The sequence below is a fragment of the Buteo buteo genome, chromosome 12 (genome assembly GCF_964188355.1).
Source record: "Buteo buteo chromosome 12, bButBut1.hap1.1, whole genome shotgun sequence".
Lineage (NCBI taxonomy): Eukaryota > Metazoa > Chordata > Aves > Accipitriformes > Accipitridae > Buteo > Buteo buteo.
Window position 1 is genome coordinate 17,188,317 of NC_134182.1, and position 24,509 is coordinate 17,212,825.

Here is a 24,509-nt window from a genome sequence, read left to right on the forward strand (position 1 = left end):
GAGCAAACCTCATAGCCTGTTAAATCAATCTAGTGCCAGATGCTGTTATCAGAACAAAACTGGTGCTGCAGATTCATCCCCAGAAGAAATACACGTCCCATGTCTGCAGTGAAAAGTGAAAGACCTAGGGTGGCATGTCTCAAGACTGAAGGTGACAGTCACCTGTGACTGCCCCCACCACTTTCATTGACAGTTTCAAACAACAGGTCCTGTCATTGCTCATAAAGCAGCTGGAGTTGAAGCTCCTTTCTGCTCTTGCAGAGAGCTTTGAAATCTGAACTCCAGGTACAAAATCTACTTCCAAGTTAACTGCTTTTTAGTTGGATGGTTAAGTAATTTATTTTTACTTTAAACACTGTAGTACAGTAGGAACTTGAGAGAAAATTTAGCTACTGCTCTTCTCCCCGTTGCAGCAATGCAATGAAGAGAAATCGCAGCAGTATGTATAACATTATAGAATACAATATTACCTTAATGTAAGAGGGCAAGTTAAAAAAGAAAAAAAAAAAAAGCACATTTTATGTGATTACAATATGACAGCATTAAAGTAATTCTAAGCAGAATTAATGATAATTAGACGTATGCAAATATGTTAAAAAGTTACCTATCTATAACCAACTACAAAAAAAGACAGTAAAAACGGCTTCAGGACTGACAAAGGAAGTGAAAACCCTAGAGTCCACTTCCAAAAATATAATGGGCATGAAAATGGGTATGCTCCTTCTGAATACACTTTATAATTTCAAGACCAATCCTGCCAGAACTCACTCTGTTTTACACAACTAAATTATCCCAGTGACCTCAGGGGAACAAACTGTATATACAACACTAAAAAATACAGCCAAACACTGACAAGTTTTTACCTAACTTCTTTTTACCCACTGGGAGGGGGGCACAGGGAGACAAAGACACACAACTGATTTTGGCAGTCACACTTCAAAAAGAAACACTAGGTGATGTAAAACACTCACATTTCATATATTTATAGAGACTCTTGAAATGAAATTGCCTGGATGCATACATTAAAACCATGGCACAGTCCAAAAAGATGATGCTGCTCCCCCAAAAGCCTAGCAAAACTGTTCCACGCTGAAGAGCTCAACGAGCAGACTTATTTAGCCCCTGCCCCTCCCAGTTCTTAAGAGCTCGGTGAAGCCAACAAGCCCAACTCAACACCACGAAACGCAGCAGACCAAAGGAAGCTGCCAGTTCCAGACCAGAAGGCCTGCACCAACGCTGTCCTGCTAGCAGCTCCTTCTCAGTTCAGCGAAGCAGAAACGCCTGCAGTGGTAGCACATGGGGAAAGCTGGTGTTTCATCCAGCCCACCTCCAGCCACACAGGATCTTGCAAGAGGCAAGACCCATCCTGGCTGCTTTTAGAAACAGCAGAGGCAAAGGGTAAAACCCTGGAACACGGCAATTTGTGCTCATGTATAGTTATTCAAGTTGGAGCACTATAAAGTACCAAGAACTAAGGTTTTGGGTTTGTTCCCAAAGACTTTTTTTTAAAAAAAAAAAGATTCCTGCCTATAAAGAAATACCTAGGCTTTGCTAGTACCATCTACATTTGGTGCTGTAACCAACAGTTTATAATTGGGGAAACTGATGTCTGTCTAAAGCCTCGTTTTCAAACCAAAACACTTCCCTATTGCACACAATGTCCTACCCACACAACCTTTCTCCTGTGGGACACAGGACATTTAAGACACAGATGATCCATTAAGGAGAGTCCATCAGGTTCTCCAGTGAATACAGACCTTTCAGCAGTTTATTTGTCAGTGAACTTCATGGAGCATTCAGATTTAGTCACATAAAAATTGTATCAAGAAGTGTCACATGTAAACAGTCAGTTTGAAATTATCTAGAAAGGCTATAAGAACATGCTATTCAGTTGCTATAATTGCTCTCAGGAATAATTTTTATCTGATAGAACAGGCACCACAGATGCAGCAACTGTTGTGGCTAAAATGCAGTTAGTTAAGCCAGACCAAAGGCTGGAGCTTAGAGTCACGTTAACTCTCATGGAGACTTTGTCCCCAGAGTGGAGTGTAACTGGACAAGACCACAACATATGGAGCAAAATGCCTCTTGGAGAACAGTACCTCCAGCAACTGTCATTTTCTTTGACGATCACTCTGGGCAGTTGGGAGGGAGCCTGGCCAGTGCTGCCATGCAGCCTCCACAGCCCTGATTCATGCAAAATTCTGACCTGTAGCTTTGGCTTGAGTCGGGCTTTATTCTGTTACACACACTGCTCCCCCACCCCCCCGCCTTCCCCCCAGTGTCACTGGTCTTAGTACTTCATCTCTCCTTAGCAAGCTACCCTCAACCCAGCACAGATCCACAAAAGAAGGCTGGAGTCAACTATACCCCTTCTATTAGGGCTGGGCAATACAATGTAGATAGACTTTCTGCACAGTGTGAGAAAATCACAGATCCTCCACTGCTGCTCCTCTCTGTTCCCTCCCCATACCTCTTAAAATCTAGTCTGTATCTAAAGACATCATATTAAATATTTTTAACCTACAGACACTTCTTGGCACAGTTTACTGAACTCTGAAGTACCCAGGTTTTCCACACAGAGAAACTCAAAATAAATTAAGAATTCTGGAATCAAAATGAATGCTGGTAGGAAAACTTCTTTGAGGTATTAAATACTAAGGAAAAGTGTGACCACATCTTTCTAGCCATGTCGTTTCTTCTTACTTTATTTTAATTTGGAATTCACCTAATAAAAAGCAAGCTGTCTGCTTTAGTTCACAGAAGATACATTTGCCTCCTGTGTTTATTCTCCAGCTCAACATACTCGAGACAAATGTTGCATAGAGTAAATGGTGCTTCATGCAGACCTGATCAAAATTATATGCTGCTATCTCTCAAAAATAATTTCTGCAGACTGAATCATGGCAGCACTCTTAATTTTTTAAGTCCTCATTTGTTTTTATGTTTTATTTCATTTTTAATACAGGAAAAGAGTTTGCTTTGACATTTTCCTATACTCTAGTTTATGACTATCAAGAAGTGTTCCATTCTGTCCATCAAGGAAATTGTTTTTCTTCATTGGAAAAAAGGCTGTAAAACTGAGGTACTGGTTTAGTGCTTCCAGCAAAATCTATTAATCCCCTATGAAGGAACTGTAGCATTACAGTAGAAAAAGGATTACAGCAACAGACAAGAAAAAAACCCAAGAAAGCTAAGAAAAAAGATTAGATTACTCATTCTTCAGAAAAAGCTAAGATTTTTCATGCAAAGCTAAAAAAATATATATATATATCAAATGAAGCTTGCTTTACCTTAACAAGCATATTTTAATAGCTCAGTTACTTTTCTCAGACGCAGATTTAAAGGTAAACAGACATACTCAAATGTCTGTAGAGCAACATAAGTAGATTGAGTGCTTTGTTAATATACTTTTTTCTCTTTTTAGGCCTCTAGGGTTCTTTCATGTCTTCTCTGGTGCTCCTCATTATCATAGTTTTAAATATTATTATTTCACTGATATCATATGCAACTGCTGGGCATCTACAGTAAGAGATGCTAATCTGAATCAAATATATCTCCAAATGAAAGTGAGCTAAACATTAGGTACGTTATTGTTTATCCTTTAACCATTTAAAACAGTGGATACCGTGTCATTTTGTATTACAAACAGAAGTATGTATGAACCTCAGTGAAAAAAAAAACAAATAAAAATAACGACCAAATCTTCACAAACTTGAAATGGATGCACGAATTGCATGTTTTTACAAAAAACAAACTCCTTTAGTAAGGCTGTAACCAAAAGGGGGAAAAAACTGACAAAAAATAAATAACTAGAATTAGTAAAATAAAAACTCAGTTAGGTAGTGTTATATTTGCTTTCCCCCTTCTCTTAAAAGGGAATAATTTGTTCCCTCAGGTTGTGACAGATCCACACTAGAGACTTTCCATGAGTAATATCACTAGACCTAGCATAAACATATGCTGAAAGACCACTTCATTTAAAACACGTTTTTCATCCAATTACAAACACTTAAAAAAATTGTTCTTCTGGACTGAAATTTCTTATGCTTCACTTCTAACCAATTACTTTTAGACATGGAAAAAAAACCCCAACTATAAAATAGTCTTTTTTTTTTTTTTTTTTTTAGTTATCCAAATATGAAAGTGTAAGATAAGATAACTTTCTAGTTTTTTAAGAGATATCTTTACATCTAAATAATAAAAATGCAGCTAAATTATTTTATGTCCTACATTTTAAACCACAATTTTCAAAGTGATTCTCTAGTCATGGGTATGTTACACAGTACTTAGCTACTCAATCACCCGCAATTCTAGCAATAAAATATCTTACAGTACTGTAAAGGTTCATTAACACATTTATACATCTAATGAGTCCAACCACAAATATTTTGCAGAAAAAAATCTTGGAACATGCACCTTTTTAACCACATTAGCCTTATTTTTGACCCACCATTCTATAATGGGAAAGTATCTTAGAAACATTTGAGGAATTGCAGGTCACAGTTACAGAATTTGAAAGACACTAACGAAAGTAAAACAGTTGACTCATCCTTTTCAAATACAACTATGTTGTTTTCTCTATCAGATGACAAAGTTTGCACCTGGAAGTTAATATTCACTTTTTTCCTGGAAGGCAAAAAAAAGTAATAATCCATCAACAGCCCAACTTCCACCCAAAACCAAAGCCTAGAATGACCTACTGATTTCCTCCTTCCCCCCACATTCAAAGCTCTGTTTTCTCTCCACATTGCACATGTTACTTCAAAATGAGAGCAAATTATTTCAAAGCTTTCCTGCCAATTCATACCTGGGCAGCAAGAAAGGTACACTGGAACTCGATTGAAGAGTCTTCTGGAGACCATTACACAGAAAGCACAGACGATTAGAACCTATACCTGCAAATGCTGACAGAGTCTACAGTTACCCTACCATATCAGCAACAGGCATCTAACTCCACACCTACTTCTCTGGATGGGTCATTAGGTTCGTATGTCTGGATCCTGCAAGGTAAGCCAGCAATGAAGAGTGAGGGTCTTGGGATGATTCTTTCAGCTTTTGGAAACTGTTGAATGCCAGGTTATCAGGGCAGTTGAAAGGCACCTGTGGAGACTGGCTGGTCTAACACCCTTGCTCAAAGCAGTGTCAACCAAAGCAAGTTGCTCAGGTCTGTATCCAGTCAGGTTACAAATATTTCCATGAATGGAGACTCCAAAACCTACTACATATTAACAGGAACACTTGGATCCCCTGTAGCTGAGAATTGATATTATGATAATACTAAACTGAGGTGGAGAGGTTTTTTTTAATGGCAGTTTAAAAATTTAGCACCATGTATCATTTCAGAAAAGTATACATGTGCCCTGGAACAGTGTCTGAGAAACAAATGGAGATTCAAAAAGTCAACACTCTGTTTTCAAACAGTGCTGTACTGAAAACTTACTAAACAATCCCAGCTTCCTCAAATGCTGTAAGTGAAAAGAAAAGCTGAAACTGTTCGGAAATGAAATGAATGGAAACGTGTGCCCTGTTGATTCCTCCAGTAACAGAGTAGGCCCACTTAATTCCAAGTGTCTGATGTTAAACTGTTAAGACTATTCTTGCAGTTGATAACTAACAGCTGTTACTTTAAAAAAACCCAGAAGTTTGGAGATCAGGGCTATGGAAGAGGAGACAACACGATACTAAAACAGTAATTCTCCAGATGAGAACACGAGTTTGTCTGATACAGACTCCACCGCAGCGCAGCAGCAAAGAGCCCAGAGGCTCTCCGGCTGATGCAGACAACTCCTACAAGGGGTTATAGAGAACATATGCCAGGGTGGGATATGCAGCACCCTTTAATACGGCAGAGCATCTTCTGTCCTCAGGCGCCTGCTCAGCTCTGCTGGCTAGTGCAGAAGGTGGCAGAGCCAAGCCTTGTCCTCAGCCTGCCCCTGGTAGACAGGCCCATACTATCGCTGCCATCAGCATCTCCACAGCCCTGAGCCAGAGCAGCACAAAGATCACATTCGCACACCAACATTGTCACATGCAACGACATGACAGAGATCTGCACTGGACCATTCTGGGACTTATACTGGTCAGGTTGTTATGAGGCTGAGAGCATTCCTTACATCCACTGCAGAGATGGGGTAACAACCTCCTCCTCCACCAAAAGAACAAGGCACACCCCTTAAATATTTCCCCCCACAGAAAGGATAGGTTTCCAAGTTTAAGGATAAATAAAAGTTCAGCTAATTCATATTAAAATTATATTAAGGAAATATTGATGTAGATTTTAATATTAAGGGTCTAATTGCTACTTTCCCTTTTTTTTCCCTACTAAAAAGGGCCATGTAAATACTTCTAAACTACACATTTGAAAATTATTTTCTGAAGTTAGCCAAAGACAGGTATGTCCAGAATTCTGTTAAAGATGTCGAAACACTTTCTTTCAAAATATAAACAAAATTTTAAAATTACTAACACCACAAACTGTCATGTCCTGGTTTTGGATTTAACCAAACCCTGAGAAACAGAACAAACATGTTTCACAAGCTCCAAGTTTTAACTGAAGTTCATAAAGGCTCACAACGTCACCATCATCACAAGCACCATGTGATTTATGCAATTTAATTATATCAACTGTGGTACAGTAAAGAAGAAACCCCAAACTTATATTTTGTCATTAAATCCAATGGAAACTAACTTACAAATGCTTTATAAACAAGGAGTAGACATGAACTTAAACCATACATATTCCATTAAAATTTGACACGAGACTTGTTTTAATCATCAAAATCTTCAACTGATATTGAGTGCAGAACCTGGTATTTCAGACCCAAAGACAATTTACATAAAGAAAGCGTCTCCCCCAAAGTTCACTGGACTAATTAGAAATTTTACTTTATCACAACCTAATACTAACCACAGATTAGCTTGGCTTCATAATGCTGGTATTTAAGGTTTACCAAAAAATAATCAACTTTGCACTTTCTGCATTGCATATTAAATAAAACATATTTACATAAACCAGTACCTTCACTTTATAAAAACCTGGAAGAAATTCCCTGCAGACAATAAAACTGAAGAGAATCTGCTCTGAATTAGATGCCAACAGTTTTTTCTTCTCACTTAGTGCCAGAACAATCCCTTTATTCAAAATGCTGTCTCAATCAGAAAACATTACTCCTGCTAGTGTCAGAGGTCCAGTAACCTACAACCTACTGTAACCACTTTATCAAAAAGAAGCCAGCGAAAGGAAAAATAATTTCCCCTAACTTGCTCCACTAATAATGATCAGCAGCACTGCCTTTCCAGTGAGTGGTCTTCTCCAGAAATGCCAAGAGGTCATTAGGCAGTTCCCCTAAGGAGAAAGCTACAACCAAGGAGGCACCAAGCAGCTGTGGACATGCAGGTAAAAGAGACAGCAGGATGCCAGCAGAGCCAGCCAGGGCCTACAGGAGCAGAGGAAAACAAGAGGAATAGAGAAGGGGACAGCCTTAAGCATTACTTTAAAAGTCTTTTTTGTTGTTGTTTTTGTTGTTGTTGTTAACTAAAGAAACAGGATATATTAAAAGGATACTATAATTTCAAAGTTATTTCATTTTAAAACATTCAAATTGACAATGTCTCTTTCTATTTACTCTTATAGCAGAGAATTAGAGTTAACAATTCCTTCAGCAGAGAGGTGATCACTGAGAAGTAACATAGGAATATCCAGTTTGATTTACTTAAAAATTACTAACTTCTAGAAAATAAGTTTAATAAAAAAATGACAAAGTAACTTTGAGCTGTGATTTTACACTATGAGGAAAAATAGACCAGGAACAAGTAATAAATGCATCACTGATTTTACTGAAAGCCCACTTCCAAAGTATATTTACAGTACAACATCATAACACTGACAAGAGAATCATCCATGGAGGATGCATGTCTAAACTGTTTCCCTGGAATATTTATGTCAAATTCAAATGTCAAAATGTATTTTATCCAAATGTTAGTTCTAGTTTAACCCAATAAAAGAACTGAACAGGCAATAGGCATGTTGCCTCAGCTGCCAAAGATGTTTAACAAAATATAAAAATTAATTAGGTTTGAGAGAGGAGTTTTATGTGAAAAGCCAATTTAATATTAGCAATCACTATAACTGCATATAGATGGACATCTCCCCCCCCCCGGTTTTTTATTTAGAGAGCTCCACAGACAACTGAGCTGTTTGAATAGTATTTGTTATTACATAAAAGAATCTGATACAATTAGAAACTGTGCTATTACTTGCAGTTGCAAACAGGAATAAAGTGAAAACATTGTTTCTATGTGAGCAACAAATTTGCTTTCAGAAGTGTTGGGCATTTGAAGGAAAGGAAAATAGCTTATGTACAGAACTGCTAGATGGACATGATTACATTTACAACCATATGTGAAGCCACCAAACCAACACAAACCTCCCCAAATTGAAAAGGAACAGGAAAACCAGCACTACTCTCCTCTCTGCGCTTTCCCTTCCACTTTCCCGTGTTCCCAGTTGTTGCTGCTTGGAAGGCTTAGCACTGACAAAGGTGCTTCACGTAGCTTGTTCTTTTTGATGTCTCCATTCAGACGTACTCTTTCTCGACTCTGTATCACCCACCACAACAAATGGACCATTTCTCCTTCCCTCCACTTACTCATCATTGACAGAACTGCCTGGATCCAGTTACAGAAAGGAATTATCCTCTACAGGCACCTTCAGTTACAACTGTCCGACACTGCAGACACCTAAATCTAATCCCTTTTCAAGCTGAAATAACCTGCTCAAAGACCCTTTGAGACACACAGCACGTCTAAATTCTCTTCGTCTCATGCCCTGAAAACATCAAAAGTATGCTGAAGTATCTCCTGTTGCTGTGACTTCTTTCAACATCATTCATGAACCTTTTAAGACTGCCATACACTTTGTTGATAAGAAAAGTTAAATAAGTCCAGGCAAGCGTAGCCTCCAGTTTCAGTATCACACTAAATTACTCCAGCTGAAGATGCAATATGGATAGTGCTCACTCCTGCACTGCCAACAGCCTCTAAGAGCTGATAGCCTGCAATCAGGAGTAGAAATGACAATTTTATGTAACGGCTGAGGGAAAGAGCCCTTGCTTTACTGATGGATATGTATTTGCTTTTTAGCCCTGGAAGATTCTCAGGCTATCAGACACCTAGAAGTCATTAATGTTTAATTTTAAAATCTGCCTAAAATCCAAGCCATTTTGTCTAAAAAAAAAAATAATAAAAAAATAATCAAGGTTTGTCATAGTTATTCTCCTGGTACTGGGGGAATTTGTTAGCAGCTGTACAAGTGGCAGTTTCCTGAGGTTTACTACTCAAAACAAACCTGAACATATTTTCAGAGGGAAAGTTCTATCCAAACTTTGGATCTGCCCACAAACTTTCATTTTTACCAGATCTCAACAGTATTGATACTTCAAAGAATAAAGAAACTTTTCCCCACTAATGACAACATTTGTGCATATGCTCACTCCTTTTTTTTCTTAAAAATTTCTGATTATTATTCAGAAATACATGCAACCTGCACATACACAGTCTCTAACAGAGATCTAGGATGAAGGATTTCATCCCAAAGGTAACTCTCTGTCACTTAAAAGCCACTGAAATTAAGGTATCTAATGTAGAGTGTTAGACAGCCTAGTGTAATCTAACCACCTAACCTAAGCTGCTGCTATCAGTATCAATGATAATAGCACAGTAAGTTAAAATAAATAAATAAATCTGTATATCATATCTCACAATAATAAAGGAAGCCCAGTAAGAGCTGAAATGCAAAACACCAAATGTGGTTTCACAAATCAATAGGTATAAAGTTTGGCAGAATCTCAACTTCAGTAAAAACATATTACTGGCAACCTCACACAAATGGAAAAATGCTTATTTCTCCATTGGGTTCCTACAGAATGTCTACTTGAAGAAAAAAAACACTATCCAAATATACAACCAGGTCAGACTATGCAAAAAACACTCAGTACCTTACAAATCAGAGGATATATCTTGTATTTATATAACTTATCTGGATGCTCTCAGTATTAATCACACTATACCTGGATGCTTCCACTTAAATTAACTCCTGACAGGATTCCACAAGTAATTCCTGCTGGAGCTTTTTTACATAGTGAGGAGCCTAAATGAATTTTCCCAATCTTTACTAGTGAAAATTTACCAATTGTCAAAGCTATTTCATGACAAAGTCACTTAAAACACACAAACATATATTTCTGATGTCTCTTAAGTATGAAGAGGATAATAGAGTAATATCCCAAACACCACAAGCATCGCTTACTTTAGAAAGACAATATTGACACAAAACATAAATTAACATTTTAATGGTTTTAATTTACGTCCACTTCTCAGTATTAAAGATTTTGTTAGCATAGCGATACCACACTAGTGTGGAGCCATGCTATTTCATCTCAGGTAAAGGCTAGCAGCGTAAAGTGTACAGACATGTGTAAGAAGAACCACACTGCAAACTTCCATAATCAAAGTTCTGCAAATAGTAATGAGAGGGAGGATTTCCCATGTGCAATTTCACCTATTTTAAATACGAAGTTTCTGGGTCTTTCTACTTTTTGCTTTGTCCAAACCCAGTGGTTTTCAACCTGTGGTTCACAGGCTTCTTCCAAGGGGTTCACAAAGGACACCGAAGAAACCGACCCATTGTCAGGAGGCTTATAGTCTCTGGAGTGACTTCTACACTGCCACCAGCAAATTTTCAGCAGTCTGCAAATCAAAACCACAAAGATACACCACCATTCAGCTTAGTCACTATCTAACCTCCCTCGGCTTCTGTTTGAGCAGGTTAACATCTAAATCTGATTACGTTCCATTTCCACTATGAGAGAAATGGAGGTGACCATGCATGCTGCTACTTAAAAGAAAAAAAAGAAACCTAAAACTACAGAACTGTAGTTCACCTAAAACTGAACCATACATGCTAATTTTGGAAGACCTTAAAACAGTGCTGCAGCAGATTACCTGAAAGCCTAAGCTTTTCTAGTTTCTTTGAGATCAGTATCAATACCAAGTTTGGAACATTTAAGGCTTACATTATTAAACCTTCACAATCCCAGCTGCATATGGAGCATGACTCATTTTATTTGTGTGGTGTCTCACAGTAACTGACCAAAACCTAACCTTCTAAGCCTTATGATGAATGGACAGCATTTTAAAACATACTCTGGAGTTACAAGGAAAAAGCATACTTCCGCTCACTCCAGCTAAAAAAAAAAAAAAAAAGATAAATGTAGTATTGAGAAAAGACTCATAGATGCAGCTGTTGAGAGTCTGTCTCCAATGCTCACTGTAAGAAGTGGTAATATGTCATCAGGTCACATCTTTCAGCCGAAGTCCAAACCTCAGTTTTAAGCTTGGACTGCACACCATCCATTCACGCTCACAAATGATATGGGGAGGGAACAGGAGATGGAACTGTTCTCTTAACATAACCTGCTGCACTGAAAAGCCAAGGAACGCACAGCTCAAATGAGCTCTGCTGTGGTTTAACTCCAGCCAGCAACTAAGCACCACGCAGCCGCTCGCTCACTCCCCCCACCCAGTGGGATGAGGGAGAGAATTGGAAGGAAAAAGGTAGAACTCATGGGTTGAGATAATAACAGTTTGACAGTAGAAAGGAAGAAACTAGTAATGATAATAATGACAATAATAAAATTACAATAATAATAAAAGGATTGGAATATACAAAGCAAGTGATGCACAATGCAATTGCTCACCACTCATCAACCGATGCCCAGTTAGTTCCTGAGCAGCGATCCCCCCCAGGCCAACTCCCCCCAGTTTATATACTGGGCATGACGTCACATGGTATGGAATACCCCTTTGGGCAGTTTGGGTCAGCTGCCCTGGCTGTGTCCCCTCCCAACTTCTTGTGCCCCTCCAGCCTTCTTGCTGGCTGGGCAGGAGAAGCTGAAAAGTCCTTGACTTAGTCTCAACACTACTTTGGCAACAACTGAAAACATCAGTGTGTCATCAACATTCTTCTCATACTGAATCCAAGACATAACACTATAGCAGCTACCAGAAAGAAAATTAACTCTGTCCCAGCCAAAACCGGGACAAGCTCAAAGCTGTACAAAGTTTCCATAGACTGTACTTCAATGCCTTTGTCTAGAGGAAGTACCTTGAAAGCACCCTGCCCCTTATTCCAACTGCACCCTTGTTCCTTCTGCACCGCTTCCTCCACCAGCTACCCGGTTTCTCATGCTTCATGCATTCCTCGAGCCATCCCTAGATGTTGGCCACCACTCAGACACCTCTTAACAAAAGGGTCCTCACCTTCTCCTGCCAGGAAGTACAAGATGGCACGCACAGTGCAGAGACCTGCACGCAACCTTTCAGGTGTAGACAATGACTTGAAAATTTCATCCTTTGGTATCTCTACTGATACTCCAAACATCATGTGAGCAAGTCAACAGCCATCACGAGGAAGGGTGGTTTGGTGACCCTTCATGGCAAGAAGGATGTCAGACTGAATAAGAACACTGATTCTGGGAGAAGTGGGCATGTTCTATCATTGCCTTATGCTATGTTCATTCTGCTAAATAAGATCTTCCTGAAAAAGTTTCTTTGAAATTAAACCAACAACCACCTTGTGGTGTTGACCAAATGGCACAGAAAAACTTCAAAAGTTGTAACCACATTAAACAATAACCTAAATCATTTCAGTCTGAAATAAAAAGCTTATTTTTAGCCTGTTAAGTACCCCACCCCCTCAAAAATACCTTTGTTTCACTGTAGCAATCTAGCAAACTTAAGATCTAGTCATCCATTTTTCGTTAAATCTATTAAATACTTCTTCATTTCTGAGCTTTGGAAGTAGCCTTGAACAAGAGATTTTAGGCCAGAGTAATTCTTATTGTCATCATAGAAAGCTCCTAAGAAAGGAGATTGCACTGGAAACACTGACCAGCTGTTAAGTCATAAAAATAGTGTTTTAAAGATTTCTACTACTGAGTCAAACACACTCCCAAAATAAAATCCCCTGCTCACAGTACAGTTTTAGTAGTTCTGTGCTGAACGTTAAAATCACTGCTACATGTATTTGGTAAAAATCTGATTTCATCTTAAGTGAGCTTTAGGAATGAAACGCCCAGTGTTGCTCTATGAATATACCTCATGCAATACACGCATTCCAAAACTGCTCACAGGGGACCTGCTAGGCACACTCCATGCAGAAACAGTAGCACTTGCTCATTACATATCCTTTCTCTGGCATCTCTCAATAACCTTTCACCTTTCCAACATATTCTTGTTTTGTGTTTGTAAATATTTTTGGATGGTTCTTCCTCTTCACCTGACTTCTGTTGTACTGCAATACCAAATGTCTTCTAGCTGATTACCTTAAAAAAAAAAGCTGTGTTTTATTTATGTGAAAATAACAAAGATCTGCAAGAAAACAGCCTGTGTACAAATTACTGCTCAGTGGGAGCATAAAATAAAATTGAAAATAGAGACATCATTTTGCAATCCTAAAAACAACAAATGACTTCTGTGTTAAAAAGAAGGGGGGGGGAAGAGGAATTATTCTTATCAATTTCTCACATTTATCATCTGATTTGCAAGATCAGCATATCTCTAATTGAAAAGTATGCAAAGTTGCCCTTGAACATATTGTCACATGCTTAGTGGCTTTTCATCCTAAAATCTTCCCTAATTTTACGGAAGTGACTTTTTTTGTCTGTCTGTTTAGTATCCTTTAAAGGTTTGAAGATATTTAGACATTGAGAATACATAACTTAAAATCATAGCTTGATATTACTGTTACTATGATTTTCTCTTAGAAAGAGAAAACTTAGAAGGGAAGTTAAATGAATAACTTTCCTTTCTCTCACCTAAGACTGTTTTGCCATAGATTGCCTTGGACCCAAATCAAATGACATGTACTAGTGTTCTGGAAAAATGGACTTTCTTCAAGATCTATATTTCTTTCACTGGTTACGTTTACTTCCTGACCATGTGCCTTCACGTTGCTAAAGTCTAGACTGCACATATATATTAGTCTTTTTCTGAACTTAAAGGAATTCATAATCTCTTTAACTACATTGACATACTCCCAATTAGCCCTTGCTTTCATCTTAAAAACTGTGAAGTTATTTCTCTGAAATTGAATTCAAAGATAGTTCTAGAATTGTCAAGTGTATTGGTTATAAAGTTTGTTTTAAAAAGTTTCAAATTCATGCTATACAAACCAGAAATTATCATATCCTATTTCACCTGTGCCACTGTATCTTCACTTGCTAACCCATTTCTTTTCCTCCCCTCAGAAAAACACAGCTAGAAATGGTACTGGTGTCTACAGTAAACTTCTAAAATAAGCAACAGAGCTGGGGCAGAGGGGAATATTTGCGTTCTTGGACCGCTTCAGAATATAAGATGACTTCTGAATTTCCCGTTTTGAATATAGTATGGGTTCAGCTCAATGTAAATACCAGTCTGTGGTTGCACCAGGAACAAACATCGGATACTATTTTAAATGAGGACACCTATTACAGTCCACGCTGTGCCAAACAATAGACTAATTACTACCTGAAGTTATGAATAATCAAGAGTAGGAGGAAGAAGTCTCTATACAGAGTGAGGTTCCAATTCACAGGACTGTCTCCTGTAAATATAAATATACACAAAGCGGTTTTTCATTTGAAGTGTGCATGATCATGAGTTCTTACTCAGCTGTGGTAAATAATCACAACAAAGTAACTCTTAAGTGAGGGACAGAAGACAGTTTGGCTGGAACTCACTAAGTAATTTAAAATGTTTTCATTGACTATGTCCTCTTCATGCACATTTTAAACCTGTTTGTTCCTCAAATTATTTCTTCATTGTTTAGGACTTCTCATGACTCCACTAGAGCTTGAAAGAGATGAAAGCAGAACAAAGGTTCTTCAGTGCACATTTCAGACGTGTATATTGTTTCTGCTGAATATGTATTCCTTTTGCCAAAACTTTCCAAACTACTTTCTACCTTCTGTATCAGGCATCTAACGGCCTCAGGTGTGTAGCTGTGCGTACATAAGTGTGTCATCAATAGAATTATATAGCTTAACAGACAAAAATAACAGCTTAAAGAAAATATAATCAAAAAGAAATAGGAATAAAGTTTCCCATATCCCTACTCCCCCTTTGTACTCTCAACACACTTGAAACAACTGCATTAATGCAGCAAGCAATAGCTTGTAAAAGGATGCAAACCAGCTGAAACATTTGACAGACAGTGTTAAATACCAGAGGATTCATATCAACCACTTTATTTGAAAAGGTGCTTTGATGTTGGCTATCTTTCATGTACCTCTTTCATGGCACATTAATAAGGAAAACTGAGATGGGGTAAATTAAGTCCCAAGGTCATATCTAGAGTTACAGCACTGTGGGTACCTGATGAAATACGGATTAATGTGCATGAGCACTGAATAAATAAAACCACTTCTGTTAACCACTCAAACAAGTTTTACAAGTAGTTCTGAACTTTATTCAGCAACTAGACTTCAGACATCTTAATCCCCCCACACTGCTTTGAAACCTAATTATCATAATGTGAACCCAAATGTTAGGTCCCTTTCAAACTGCGAGTGCTATGAAGCAGAAAAGTAATGGGAATTAAGCTAGTGTAACATTAGAAATGTAGAGGCATGGAACTTGAAAGTGGCATTTGTTAAAGCTGAGAGAGTATAATGTAGATATTCAACAACATAAAACACACATTTAAATTGAAAAGGATATTTAAAGCATGTGCAGACACCTATAAAATACAAGTGGACCTAAAATCCTGTAGAAAAAACATTTCCAAATCAATTTCTTGCTACCAAGGTCCAACTTCAAAAGGTATTAAATAGTCCTATTCTACCTTAGCAGGTCATTTCTAAGTATTCTAAAGCAGACAATTTAAACATTAAAGAAAACCCAATGAGAACTTTACAAGACATTACAGACTTTCCCCTATTTGTCACAGTACAGAAGTGTTTGAACTTAAACAGCAGTAAATTATTAATTACATTGCTTATAAAGTCTCAAGGGCAGGAAAACATTTTGCTGAAAGTAGCAGAAAAGGATTTTCTATCAAATTTAAAACCAAGTGTAACAAAAATTAAACACCAAGACTCCTAAAAAACAACAAAAAAATACACTTGCCTAGCTGCATTCTTTACTGCTTGTTGAAAACAATTAACAATTCATGATGCCTATCAAACTTGCTTTTAAATATGAGCTGAAATACTTTATTCTGAGTGTGCATTAGTGTAACAAGCACATAAGAAAAGTCAGACCAGTAAAAAAGTTTGTACTGTGACAATGAAATCACTGAGGCTGAAAGAAAAATTGTGATTTTATTTTTCCAAATATGATGATTGAGCTGTTTGTGTTGTCCTGCTCTAGCATAGATCACCTGTCATTCAGATAGCTTTCATTTCCAAGATGCCTACAACTGACAGCAACCAAAGAAAAACAGTTGCAGTGATCAAAATACAGAATGAGATTCCTGACATATTTTTTCAAGATTTTCATCCAAAAAGGCCAATGAATTCCTAAAAGTTCATCATCTGCCATACTATTACTGAACACACTGTTGTTTCATTTATATTTCTGGTCCTGTTAAAACAAATACACTTGTCTAAACCAGAACATCTGTTTTGGTTATAATACAATGTATCTTTGGCAAGAACTCACAATAGAACTAATATAAATAAGCAAGAATATTTATTGAACCTTGCAACAAAAACTGATTTGTAACAAAAAACCTGAAGACTAGATATGACTGTCACTGGGCTCTAGTCCAGTCCTAATCTAAGTCAATAAACATAGCTCTAAAAGGGAAGCTACTTTTAAAAAAAACCCCCAAAACCAAAAACCAAACAAAAAAAAGTAAGTCCTGCAGTTGTTTAGGTTGGATGTAGGTACTTGAAAGCATGTTGGAGACAAAAAAAAGTGATAAATATTTGCTTTAAATAAAAAACTGTCAAACTGAGTCCAGAGAGGTTTTTAAGCCACATGAAAAATTGTGCCATGTGCTTCATTTCCTACTGTCTTCACTGATTTGTCTTCTCTTTGGAAAACTTCAGTAAAACTATATGTAATTTGTACTTGCCATTGCTGAGGATTTGTTACTTTAATTGCTTGCTATTCACATATTTATTAGCACTAAAAAAGACAAAGCAGTGATCAAATAAAATATTGTAATGTTTTTGAGAGAAACTGAAATGAAGAAAATGATTTTGAAAGCCTCTTGGTACTGATACAACTGAAATATTTTAAAGTGAGAATCAGCTAATTTGATTCTTGTCACACAACTAAAAAAAAAAGTGAAACAGTGTTCTCATTCAAGTCTGTAGTTAAGTGGTTCACTAGAGTCAGATACTGAAGCCAAGGAATAACTTCGTGCACAAGTCTGAAATTATTGTAGAGAACTTTAGTAGTAGACAGACTATTTCAGCATGTACTGCACATACATGCAACCAATTAAGTGTTCAGCTGGTTATTATCATTAACCTTCATTAGAGTGCATACCTGTCCAGATTATTTGTGCATGCATCAACTGCACACACTTTCTTTCTAAAATTACAGGCTCTATTATTGTCTCATTTCCCTGGAGATGCATGATCCATGTTCCATACGATGAACTGGACATAAGAGTATGAACAGATTTTTATTTTTTTATAATCGTTTGTGACCCTATTCTCCACTTCTGACAAGAAATGTAAGTAGTTATCATATTACAAGCTTTATTTGCCAAGGAAGCCGAAGTCTGTAGTACCTCTCTATCAGCCACCTTTCTGAATGACAGCTTAAGAAGTTGATTGGGATTTTGGTTTTAAAGCACTATAAATCAGTCCAGCCTCATCTGCCAAGCCACATTACATTTGGACTCCTTTAAGGAAAAAGACTGTAAACACAAATACAATTGGCAATTCTCTGAAACTTGCAAATAGCAATGAAATGAGCTCTCTTTTGCCGGGCAAGGATTTCCACCTTTGTGCTGCTCAGTGCATCACTACAAGAAGCTGATGCTTGGGAAATGGTATCATGTTAGATGCAACTGACTCATTCTGTTACAGTTTAAGTACTGGAGGGTTTTTGTTTTGTGGGGTTTTTTGGTTTTGGTTTGGTTTGGTTTTATTTTTAACCCCACAGTTCAAACACTAAATTGATTTGTAAATCCATTTTTTAGTTACAACTGCAACCTGCTGAAGTAGATAATCTTTAAAAATTAACTGTTCCAACATTACCTAAATTGTTTCTTAGATATTTTTATTGAAAAACAATTTATAACAGAACTGATTAGAGATCCATAGTCAGGCTATGTATAAACAAAGCCTTTCTATTTTCCCCTATCATAAGAAAACAACAATCAAGGGAAGACTTTGTACATGGAAACAGAAAAGTTTTTTTGTTTGGAGACAGCATGCTCTGGGAGACTTTTTTATTTAAAAAAAAAAAAGATCAGCAGAGCACATTCTTCTAAGTCGTCTTTCACAGTTACGCTCAAAAGGTATAGCAGTTCTCACAATGTATGCCTACTGTCACCTATTGCTCAAATGATAATTCTGTACTAATTGCTCCTCATTTAGTAAGTATCACTTATATTTTTGAACTCAGACTGACATAAATTCCAGGCATTTCATTGGATTATTAGAAGTGAGGGGGTGGATGTCTGGACTCATCATTCCTTTCTGTTACTAAGAAATACCAAGGGGATTAAGGAGAAAGTTTTCTTAAGCTAGAAAGCAAACAGAGTAACTACCTTGCAGAATACAGCAGCATGGCTGGGAAACCCTAGCACTGGATAATGCAATGAGATGTGCATAAAACTAGTTTAGCAGAAAAACAACATGGGAACCTCGATTTTCAATAAACTCAGTCAAGACTGTCAAAATGTGAAAAGAGACACAAGAACTGCAAGCCCAGCTTATTTGTAAACCCACACATATAAATGCACACACAAACAGCAGTCTACAAAGTTCAACAGCATCAAATGTTGCCTATAGCACACAGTACAAAAAAAAATTACATTCTTGATTTTTATTTTAATATGCAGTACTTCAGTGTTCTGCATAGTAATTCTGAAGTAGGGACTAGCTCTTCACCATATATGAGCACAGAGCAAGAAAACCATTAACAATGTAAACATATACTGAAAGCAAAAATGCTTTTAATTAGTTCCTGAAAGTGAAAATTAGCATAATCTGGCAAGTTAAAACAACTGCATTTATATATTTTTCCTACAAATATCACAACAAGTTTCAGAAAAAGTGAAAGTTCAAAAAATTATGTCACTACTAGAAAAAACAACCAGCTCAATAACCCGACTTCTGCCTCAGAGCATTTATACCAATTCCTATTTAACAAGAGCTTTTATCAGTTCCAAGAACTTGGTAGCTCTACTGGCCCCCCAAAAATCAATACTGATAATTATTTTGCAAATTCTATAATCTTGAACTATAAACAGGGAGAAAGTATTAAAGCAAAAGAGGAAAACACAGTGAGGAAACCATCCACCACAGTATTATATAAATAATTTTTCTGTATAAACTAGTTATTAACATTTTGTAGCATATGATCAATAAATAAATAAATTCACTATTACTCTTTCATACAAAGTGCTTCTGTCAACATAATGAATTTTTAAACTATATGAAGTGAAAAACAGTGAAATTAAACATTTGCCAAAACCCACACAGTATGAAGTGATTTCCATTCCCTACAGCCATTAAAAATACACTGTTTTCAAGTTGGATTCAGGAAAGAAGATGCCTAATTTTTCAGAAGCTTGAACAGCCTCCTTCCTTACTTGCAAGCAATTAAAAATCAGAAAAACCTTACTATGTATCCTGGAATAAAAAGGAGACTTAAGTATCAGATCTTGTGCAAATTTACTTAGGAATCTTAGAAACAAAGAACAAGTGCAATTAAATGATAGCATAAAGTTAGTAGGAATAATACATTTGTTCACCATTTCTGTAAGATAACTTTCTAACCTATGGAGAAAAGGGTCCATTAAATGTATATAGTAGTTTGAATGGAGAAAGGCCATAACTTTTTAAAAAATGTAGATAACTTATTTCATTATGTTAAGACAGCAAAAACTAAATCCTGCTGTTAAACTTCAGTACAAAAGACAATCCAAGGTAAATCACCAAAAATGTTTTAAAAAAATAAAGGTGTGAATTAAAAAAAAAAAGAGCAGTTCTGCCTGGGAAAAAAAGAGATATAGTACAGTTTCCATCCAAACCAACAGCAGAATAGTTTGAATTCAACAAACTAATGGGTAAAATTTGAAGTTTAAAGAGGAAAAATACCTTCACTACTTTCTGCTAGGTACTAACAAAATATTTATTTCCAGACAATTTAATACCCATAGGATTAGCAAGCATTCCATACTGTAGTCAGACAACACAAGCTTTATCGTTTGCGTTTAAACCTCATTTATCAAGAAATAAACACACAATGCCAAACAGGCCCTTGGCTGTTTGAGCTGCTATTCTCACATACTTTGTTACAATGATAATAGCAACGGAGTGAACCTCAGGAAGACAAAATAAAATGCTTCAGTGAGTCTCTTACTGACTCAACAGAACTACTTTCATGCTCCAAAGACCTACAGCCATTTTCCTTTGGCTAGAAGGATGAGTCAAACTTAACTCAAAGACAGACAAGGCAACAAGAAGAAATACTTCAAAAATTTACATTTAAAAGTACCTGTTAAGTTAAAATATGCTGAACAGATGAACATCCCAGCAAGCAAAGCGATCTTACCAGTAAACAACATCCAGTGGTGCAAAATATTTCTTCATAATTAAGTCAGCAAAGTAAGCTTCTGTTTCTCTGCAGGCCGTGCCATTGCCAATCACGACAGTGCTGCAGCTTTGCACCAGGTAAAAAAATGAACAATTATTCTTAATTATTCTTTTAGACTTTTTCATACATAGCATTCAATCCACAGCAATGACCAATACATCTTTTTTTATATAACACAAGGCCCAGATTTAACGAAAACATATTCCTAGTAGTATCACATTGTGTTTAACAGATTTTCAATGCGACAGTTCAAGAGATTAATCAAAATTTTCACTCATTTGTAGTGGAACTGAACAGCAGTAAAATAAGCAGAAAAACAAAAAATGATACTTCATATTCATAAAAGAAATGTAATATTATTTACAGTCCTTAGACCCTTTCACTTCATATTTCCCTCATCTGTTATGAGTCATAAAAAAGGGCAGAAGCCCAAGCAATCAGAATCTTAATTCCTTAATGGGAACATCATAGTTTGCAACAGCTTGCAAGGTCATTGCTGCTGACTGGCCCCACCACAGCCAGTCAACCATCAAATCACCTTGTTTAATGCTTAAAGATAAACTGGACTGTACACTGTGGCAGTTCAGCAGCTGACTCAGTGGACCAGATGTCTGTCCACAGGGGATCCCAAAACAGTTGGACACAATAACCATTTAATCATGCTGCTGCCCCTATTTGCAAGTCCATCTGGAGATCTATCTGAGCCGGATTTCCTCTGCTTAATAAAATTCTTCCAGAGACTAAATGTGGCTTTTGGAAGAAGGAAAGATCGATGGGTGGTTTGGGGGTTGTGGAAGGGTAGGAAGAGTGAGGCTAAACTTATTCCTTAGCTGAATGTTAATTTCTATTCCTAAAAATAAATAGATTGACAGAGCTTTATAGGGATACATTCATAGCATGCAGCCTTAGTCATAGCCATGGCTTGATTTCATATGCTTCTAACTTATACATAGTGTAAAAGCATGAACATAGACCAAAAGAAAAATAAGCTCTGAACTACATTAAAAAAAAAAGAATAATTCCAGTTAAATCAGTAGAATTCTTATTCCACCCAAAAGGAAGTAGGTATATAGTGAAGATTTTTATTATGTTTGGTAAGAAAGAGTAATAAATGTTAATTTCTTTAGCATACTTGTAACGTAGCAGAAGCCTCTTTATCTTCTCAGCTTCACGAAATCCTTGACCAGAATGCAAGTAAACGACATCGGTATGGAGTATCTGACCTAGAACAGTGAAAGGCAAAGCTGTTTGATAAAAACCACAAAGATCCAAGAGCTATATCCTGCGAAACTACCGAAATTATTTTGATGATTTACAAAGAAAGCTTCATAATAAGCCGTCTTTCCCCTTTATTTTTGTAACCAATTAGAATAAATGTATTGTGGGCAGAGGACAAAAATGCTTTGGCTGCTTTTGCTGAAAGCAAAATGAGTTGATACATTTTCTAGTTCCCTGGGGACATATCCACAAAACAAATAATAAGCATCTAGACATATCAGGCAAATAAAGTGTATTATATTATCAAAGAGAAAAACAGTAATTCACTGCAACAGATGTATTGCTCTAGTCTAGTACATTTTACAGATCCAGTAAAGAGGGATGAAAATTAGGAATGCAGTTGCAGTCCAGGAGCTCTAGAACTCCAATGGCAGCTCTTGCCATCATCCCATCTACCAGGTTTGGAAATAACTGTATTAACTGGTACTGATTGCTTATGGTGCAATGCAAGCTAATAAACATTTACCTTACCTTTATTGCCATTTTAACATGTGTCAAGGACACATCTTTCCTCACACTCACCCTGGGTGGACATCATCTCAGACAAAAAGCAATGACAAAATAAAAGGAAAACAAACCATTTTTGCATGGGCCTAAGGAGATATGTATCCCCAGATCAGACTAGGATGAACTGAAAAGACTATTATATATCTGTCTAAAAACTGAACTAAAAAGTTTGGCAAATAAAATGTTTCTGACTTCTCACATTAACACATACATTGCTAAACAAAAAGGGCTGATAAAGTGTTCAGATGTCCAAGATATTACACATGAAAAAAGCAGTTATAGAAAGTATTTAAATTCAAATTCTTCGTTAAACAATAAAAATGCCAGGTGTTCTCTTTGCTGACTGAGAGGCACAATTATTTGAACCTGTATTCAAGAAGGCAGAAGGGATTTTTAAATTCTATTTTAGAGAGGAGTAATAACACCAAAGGAGACACAGGAACCCAGGTGCCAGAAACTTAACCTTAAGCCTGAAGAAAGGCATTTGCATGGCAGGATGCACGGAAAGCACTAAAAGCTTAAAAAAAAAATCCATTTAATAAAAAAGTAGGTTTTGAAACTATGCTTTCCTCTAAATGAATATATTTTTATCAGTCCTTTCAAAAACACTTGGAATTGAAACTTACTGGTTGGTGAAATAATTGCCAACTTGCAGCCATGTTTGTAGCCAGGATCTACTCCCATCAAAGTACGGCCCCTCACAGGGCTGGTCAGAAGCAACTGCCGGAGATTTCTCCCAAACATCATCACAGACTCTTTCTCTGCATCAGATGTCAACTTTGATCTTATAAGGATGAAAGCAAAAAACATTTTCCCCTCAATTAGCTTTCAAATGCACATTTGAATTATTCCAAAGTTGTAAGGCTTTTTCCAATCATGTTTTCATTATCTTTAATTAAATATTACACTTCCAATCAAGTTTTTGACACTTCTAAAAAAGGATCAGCTATATGATCATCTCATTCTGGTTCTAAGAAAGTAAATCAACATAAAAAGTAAAATAGAAACACCTATAAGAATGTACACATACCAACTAACATTAAAACATCAACTCCTAATTTTGAGTGAAGAACAGCTTCCCATCAAAGCTGATACCTAACTGCAAAAAAAAAAAAAAAAAAAGTGGGTTTGGAGAAGGCATGGATTGAATTCATCATAACTCCCCAGTTCTGGAGAAAAAAAAATAACTACCCAGCAAAAAAAGGATGATCATTTAGGCTGAGAGGTACTAGAAAGAAACTGGAAGGGTCTATCCAATTAATTGCTAACATACCATGACTCATGAGGCATTTAATTTTGTCTACAGATTACATTCTACAAAGTGTGTAGAACTGAAGTCTTTCTAGGAAGGTATTCTGCTTCCTCAGAACCAAACTAGAAAGCTTATGGGGCTATGATGTTCCCTACCTTTCTCCTCCATGTTTTTCAACAGAAAGAAGCGAGTTAGCGCAGCAAGGATTGACTTCAATGACTTTAAGCAAGAACACTTACCACAGAGTGTTATGAGAAACAAATCAGTCTTGTTGAGTGAAGGTGTACAAGATGCATGATGTCTTATTTGTCAGATGTGGCCAGTAAGACAATGACTGATAAGGACAAGTATTTTTGTAATGGTATGGCATCTTATATAAAAAAAGCAAAATTGAAATGTAATGGGGACACAAATATTTATCACCTAGTTGATTTTTTTCTCTTTTGTAGATACTCATTGCCATTTTCAGCTGCATTACATTGTCAATAACTACAGTAATTAGGCAAGCAAAAGCAATCCAGTAAAGCCTCTGTATAACTTAAAGAGTAGCCAGTGCCCTTATATTCCTCTTCCTTTTAGTCATCACTTAAAAAAGTAGCATCTGGGTTTAGTTTTACAGAAGAAAAAAACCTGCATTCCAGTT

General features: G+C 36.8%; 1 protein-coding gene across 3 annotated transcripts in view; it reads right to left on the reverse strand.

Moving 5' to 3' along the window:
• SRBD1 (S1 RNA binding domain 1) overlaps positions 1-24,509 on the reverse strand; it is a 134,831-nt gene that overhangs the window by 75,690 nt on the left and 34,632 nt on the right. For all 3 annotated transcript variants that reach the window (XM_075042852.1, XM_075042853.1, XM_075042851.1), the window contains exons 14-16: positions 23,241-23,398; positions 21,962-22,052; positions 20,788-20,895 (exon numbers count right to left, since the gene is read on the reverse strand). In XM_075042852.1, coding sequence (XP_074898953.1) covers positions 20,788-20,895; positions 21,962-22,052; positions 23,241-23,398 — 357 coding nt within the window. The remainder of the gene's footprint in view (positions 1-20,787; positions 20,896-21,961; positions 22,053-23,240; positions 23,399-24,509) is intronic.